Raw genomic sequence first — 6,538 nt, forward strand, 5'->3', positions numbered from 1 at the left:
GGAGAGAGAAGACACGTTTTGACAGCAGATGACTCTCCATCAGAGCTGATGTGCGGTGTCACTGGACCCAAAACGTTAACTCTGTTTCTCTCTCTTCAGTGAAGCTGAGTTTCTCCAGCAATACCTGTTCGTGTTTCTGATTTCCGGCATTCACCACCACCTTCTCCAGGGGAAAGTTTATTTTTAATTCACACGTGGGATATGACCCTCTCTGGCTAGACCAGCATTTATTACCCATTTCTTGAGAGAACTGCCCATTCTCATGGGAAGGTGGTGGTGAGCTGCCTTCTAGAACCGCAGCAGTCCCTTTAAGAGCATGCAGATGGCCAATGGGAATGAGCTACGGAAGGCGAATGGAAGTTAACTAGGCCGAAGTCTCCATTGCCTTTCTTGACCTCTCCAATGTCTTCATACTTGAAGAGGATGAGGAGGCATTATTGCAAGGAATGCCATCCTGATTTCTCTTTGGATTGTTTCGGTGCTGGGGACCAGCTGGTTGTGCCAGAAAGGTTACCTTCAGAGGTCAGGGAAAAGACACTCACCTCAGCTGTCAGTACCGGTGCGTCCATTACACAAGTGGTCAAGTTTGCTGGTGATCGGACGGACCATCCTGCACTGGTACAGTTTCTTGTGATTGTGCCTGGTAAACAGATTAAAATGGCAGTAGCATGAAAGATTCCAGCACTGAAAATCCACAATCAATCAGCCTCTCCCCTCAAACATCCTTCCCTGCCACACACCCAGGGCCAGACGGTTTTGAACATTCTCTCAAATTGGTCCAGAATTGCGTGGAAATACCCATGGTGCACTTGGTATCCCTGACGTCATCAGGTAACCTAGCAACAAGCAGGACTGATATACAAAGTCTGATTTTTATTTTCAAAATGGTCCCTCACTCTCTACATATAAACCACAGCAGTGGTGGAGCTCTCTGGGATCAAAGTGCAAAGATATATTTTCATTTCCAAGATGTGAAAGCCTCTAGTCTTTATTGTCCATATCTCCTTCACTCGCAGATAATGGCAGTAGCCTTGTTCCTTAAAGTGTTGCTATGGCGATACCCCCTTCAACATTCCTCATTGGTGCCTATACTTACAACATTCCATGTCCTAGGCTCTAAAAATCCTTCCATAAAACTCTACAACGTCTCCAGAAGGCATATGACGTGCTTGCCTTTATTGGTCGGGGAATTGAGTTCAAGAGTCAGGATGTCCTGGTGCAACTTTATAAGACTTTGGTTAAGCCACACTGAGAGTCTTGCGTTCACATCTGGTCGCCACATTACAGGAAGGATGTGGGGGCTTTGGTGAGGGTGCAGAAGAGGTTTACCAGGATGCTGCCTGGATTAGAGGGTATCAGCTAGAGGGAGAGGATGGAAAAACTCAGGTTGGTTTCTCTGGAGCAGCAGAGGCCGAGGGGAGACTTGATGGAAGTCTATAAAATTATGAGATGCATGGATAGGGTTGACGATCAGAATCCTTTGTCCCAAAGTTAAAATGTATAAAACTAGACAGCGTGCATTTAAGGTGAAAGAGGGAAAGTTCAAAGGAGGTATGGGGGCAAGTTCTTTTTACACAGAGTGGTAGGGGTGTGAAACACGCTGCTAGGGGTGGGGGTGGAGGCAAATCCAATAGGGGAATTTAACAGGCTTTTAGATAAGCACAAGCATATGCAAGGAATGGAGGGATATGGACCAAGGGCAGGCAGAAGGGATTTGTTGAATTTGGTGTTATGGTCAGCACACCATTGTGGGCCGAAGGACCTGTACCTGTGCTGTACTGTTCTATGTTCTATGTTCAAGACTTAGAGAGTGCACTTCCTGTGGGGATCCATCCCCAACCCATGCAGGCCAGAGGATTCCAGAACATTCTTTTGAACACTCATGAATTCTGCACTGTTCTGTAATGACGTGCCGGTCATGTCCGAATTACTTTGCTCAACAAAAGACAGGCTTGAGGCCTAACAGGAGAAAGAGAGCATATGGTATCTGAGGCTTAACATGTAGTGAACATAGCACACTTAGAAGGAACACATGAATTTGGAGTCAGGTTTCCAATAGCCCTCCAGCGCAGAGGAGGATTCCTTGCCTGTAATTTGGATTTGTCGTAGGTTTTATCTTTGGAGAATAATTAACACAATTAGTCAGCAACGCCACTCATCGTTCTATCCTTCAATCACTGGTCCACAGGAGGGTGCACAAAGTGAACCTTGTTTGTCTTAGTCTATGCTTCATGTTTTCCAGAATTACCTTGGCCCTTGATGTTTGTACATACTTTCAGAAGAAAATTCAAGTTTGCTAAAGTTAGGGACAAAGGCCGAACATACTCTCTCCCTCCCCGCACTGTTCCACTTGAGGATTATGACTCTGGTTCTGATTCCTGGGAAGTCAGGGCTGATAAATAAGGAGAGACTGATTGTTCAGGACTATGTTCCCTGAGGTTTCGGAGAATGAGGGAGGGATTTCATAGAAATTCATACAGGCTTTATTCCCTGGAGCGTCGGAGGCTGAGAGGTGACCTTAAAGAGGTTTATAAAATCATGAGGGGTGTGGATAGGGTAAACAGACCAGGGCTTTTCCCTGGGGTGGGGGGTTCCAGAACTAGAGGGTTTAGGGTGAGAGAGGAAAGATATAAAAAGGATCAAAGGGGCAACTTTCTTTATGCACAGGGTGTAATGGATATGGAATAAGCAGCCAGAGGAAGTGGTACAATTAGAATTAGAATAGTGTGGAGCCAGGCCCTTTAGCCCAACAAGTCCACACCGACCCTCCAAAGAGTGACCCTCCCAGACCTATTCCCCGATCCTATATTTGCCCCTGACTAATGCAACTAACCTACACAGCCCTACAGGCAATTTAGCATGGCCAATTGACCTAACTGCACATCTTTAGACTGTGGGAGGAAACCAGAGCACTCGGAGGAAACCCACGTAGACACGGGCAGAATGTGCAAACTCCCCACAGACAGCCACCCGAGGCTGGAATCAAACCCAGGTCCCTGGCACAGTGAGGCTGCAGTGCTAACCACTGAGCCACCTTGCCTTGCCAATTGCAGTATTTAAAAGGCATCTGGATGGGTATATGAATAAGAAGGATTTAGAGGGATGTGAGCCAAATGCTGACAAATGAGACTAGATGAATTTGGGATATCTGGTCAGCATGGACGAGTTGGACTGAAGGGTCTGTTTCTGTGTTGTATGACTGTATTGTTTCTCAATCTCCAGAATTCATTTCCGACACCTCTCTGCCTGGTTCTGTCTCCTCCCTCCTTTAAGGCACTCCATCAAACCTACTCTCCGATCAAACTATCTGTCATCGGAGCTAATGCCTCCTCACAGAGCCAAGTGTCACACCTTTGTTTTTTAGATTAGATTACTTACAGTGTGGAAACAGGCCCTTCGGCCCAACAAGTCCACACCGACCCGCCGAAGCGCACCCACCCAGACCCATTCCCCTACATTTACCCCTGCACCTAACACTACGGGCAATTTAGCATGTGCAAACTCCACACAGAGAACTGCCCGGAATTGAACCCGGGTCTCTGGTGCTGTGAGGCAGCAGTTCTAACCACTGTGCCACCGTGCCGCCCAGTTTTATAAGACTCCCACGGGGCACTTTCCTGTTAAAGGGTCTGGATCAATGTAAATTAGGAGGCTTTCAAATTCATGAGATGGGGAGAAGCTGTTCCCATTCATAAAGGGTGTAACAACCAGAGGGAATGGATTTAAAAAGGTGTGCAGATGGAGCAAGCGAGAGAGCACCTTTCTCACCCAGCGAGCAGTTTGGGTGTGCATGCAGTGTCTGACAATGTAGTGGAAGCAGGGTCAATGGAGATGTTCAAGAGAGGAGCGGATGGCTATTTGGACAGAGTGGTCAGGGATAGGAGGGCAGAGAGTGGTGCTGGAAAAGCACAGCAGGTCAGGCAGCATCCGAAGGTCACGCGCAAGTCTTTCTTCATGAAGGGCCTATGCCAGAAATGTACATTCTCCTGCTCCCTCAGATGCTGCCTGACCTGCTGTGCTTTTAGAACATAGAACAATACAGCGCAAAACAGGCCCTTCATCAAGAAGGACCAACCTGTGAACTATTGTCAGCTCGTCCCCCTACACCATCCCATCATCATCCATGTGCTTATCCAAGGATTGTTTAAATTTTCCAGCACTGCACTCTCAACTCTGATCTCCAGCATCTGAAATCCTCACTTTCTCCATCAGGAATATGGGGCAAAGGCAGGAGGTTGGCACTAGGGTCATAGAACCAGTGAAGGTCTGCTCCTCAGATGTTGCTTGACCTGCTGTGCTTTCCCAGCACCACACTCACAATGGGCCAGATGACCTCCTTCTGTACCATAACTGCTATTCTTAGATTGCATCTTACCTAAAGTTGGGTTGAACTGTAAGAAGATCCTTGGACAGGATACATTGACAATCTGTCCATAAGCAGCGTAGGGCCAGCACAACACACCATCCCATACGGCCTGGCAGCCTAGAGACAACAGAGTGAAGCAAGGCATGCTGGGTAAATCGGTTAGCAATCCATTTAATCACGAGCAGCTCTCTCTCAGATTCTGAGAGAGTGCACAAGCAGTGGAAAGCATTAATTCTGAGGGGTGCCTGACTGAAGCAGCCCTCAAGATGAGAATGTCATGTGACCTTGGTGGACGAGGATGTCAAAGGGGTAAGACAGAGGGGCCATCCATCTCCCTAACAATGTTGATCAGTGTCACCAGTACGTCGGTCACTAACGGGCAGCAAACTACGTGTTGTTTGAGACAAAAGCAAGTGGACCCTGCAGATTCCAATCCTAAACGATGATGGTGGCTGCCTCATACAGCCCGGTGATCAGCAGGGTGGATGCTGATACCATGTAAGGTTCACTGGTATTCGAGCTGAGACTCTCCGAGCATCCCGAGTGTTGCGTTTGTTCTCAAGAGATGAAGTCCTAGCTACGTGGGTATCAGGGTGGCTCAGTGGTTAGCACGGCTGCCTCACAGCGCCAGGGACCCGGGTTCGATTCCAGCCTCGGGCAACTGTCTGTGTAGAGGTTGCACGTTCTCCCCATGTCTGCATGGGTTTCCTCCGGGTGCTCCGGTTTCCTCCCAAAGTCCAACGGTGTGCAGGTCAGGGTGGATTGTCCATGCTAAAATAAAGAGTCTGTCGTGTTCAGGGATGTGTAGGCTCGCCATGGTAAATGTGGGGACACAGTAGGATGGGTGGGTCTATTCTACAAACCCATTCTACTCCCCTTGCCTACTTCCAAATCAGCCTCAGCTCCCTGTCACTGAAACCCTCATCCATGCCTTTGTAACTTGTAGCTTGGACCAGGTTTCCCTGTGAGATGTGCAGTTTTATAGCAACCTAGAACCTCCATACTTTACCATAAACAGGTTACTCACAGCTCTGCCAGTCCACCAGGAAGATATTATCAGTCTAACATCAGTCACATCTTTTCATCACTGAATGGCTTATCAGGGGCAACAATAGGGCCTGAATAGGCCAAAGGGTGGATGGGCAGATTAATATCTCCCCAGCTCCCCACTCCCATCTCCTCCCCACTCCCATCTCCTCCCCACTCCCCATCTCCTCCCCATTTCTCCATTTCTTCCCATCTCCTCCCCCATTTCCCCATCTCCCCATCTCCCCGTCTCCACCCCATGTCCCCGTCTCCTCCCCATCTTTCCCCACCATGGGGAGATCAGAGAATCAGTCTCCCAGAATCCTCCTGGACAGCTCAATGCTGCTGAGATAGGCAATCTGGGCGATGCCACAGAATGAGGCAGGTACCAAGGAAATTTCTGGAAGGCCCCGGCAGTGAATAGTGGGGGAGATCTGGAGAGGGACGACTGCATTTCATATGCTCGGCCCTCTCTTCAGGGCTGGTGGCTTGCTGTGTCCCACAGTGAGAGCTATTTGCGATGTTGAGGGTGCTGCAAGGTCAGAGATACTAACTTTGGCTGGAATTCAAGACCCTTCTCTGCCGAATGCTAATAACCCCATGGAGTTATATTGAGGTAAAAAACAGGTATCCATATCCCCTGGACTACTCAAAAAACACAAAGGTCTTGGTCACCCACAGCAGGTGGACAGCAACAATTCAAGAAGTCAGCTCCCCATCACCTTCTCAAGCTAGCCCCCCGCAGCAGGAACTAATTAGTCAATAAAACCACGGGCAAACGATTGAGCTGGTGATTAACCCCTCGCTCTGGGTGTGAGCTTGCTATGCACAATTTGTCTCCAGTGTCTCCTCCATTTCGACAATGTTCACATTTCAAAAATAATCCACTGGGTCTGAGCACTTTCAGACATTGTGTGGGTTAACAGAGCAAGAGGAAAACAGAGCTTTCTTTTAATTTGTATCCCAAAACAGTGTGTTTTGCTTTTTCCAATCTTACTGTCCATCCTTTACTGTTTCAGCTTCATAGCCTCCTATTTAATGTACAGTTCATCCCATTCATTTCGACACCACCCCTACACATCAGCAACATTTCACTCACTCTCTCCCACCCCCCAACTTCTCCATCTCTCTCCTCCCCAACTTCTC

General features: G+C 48.2%; 1 protein-coding gene across 1 annotated transcript in view; it reads right to left on the minus strand.

The window, feature by feature from the left end:
* Positions 1 to 6,538, minus strand: part of ghrhrl (growth hormone releasing hormone receptor, like) — a 71,661-nt gene that overhangs the window by 58,360 nt on the left and 6,763 nt on the right. Inside the window, exons 3-4 of the mRNA XM_043690845.1 lie at positions 4,376 to 4,483; positions 543 to 640 (exon numbers count right to left, since the gene is read on the minus strand). Coding sequence (XP_043546780.1) covers positions 543 to 640; positions 4,376 to 4,483 — 206 coding nt within the window. The remainder of the gene's footprint in view (positions 1 to 542; positions 641 to 4,375; positions 4,484 to 6,538) is intronic.

The sequence above is a fragment of the Chiloscyllium plagiosum genome, chromosome 5 (genome assembly GCF_004010195.1).
Source record: "Chiloscyllium plagiosum isolate BGI_BamShark_2017 chromosome 5, ASM401019v2, whole genome shotgun sequence".
In the NCBI taxonomy this organism is placed as follows: Eukaryota; Metazoa; Chordata; class Chondrichthyes; order Orectolobiformes; family Hemiscylliidae; genus Chiloscyllium; species Chiloscyllium plagiosum.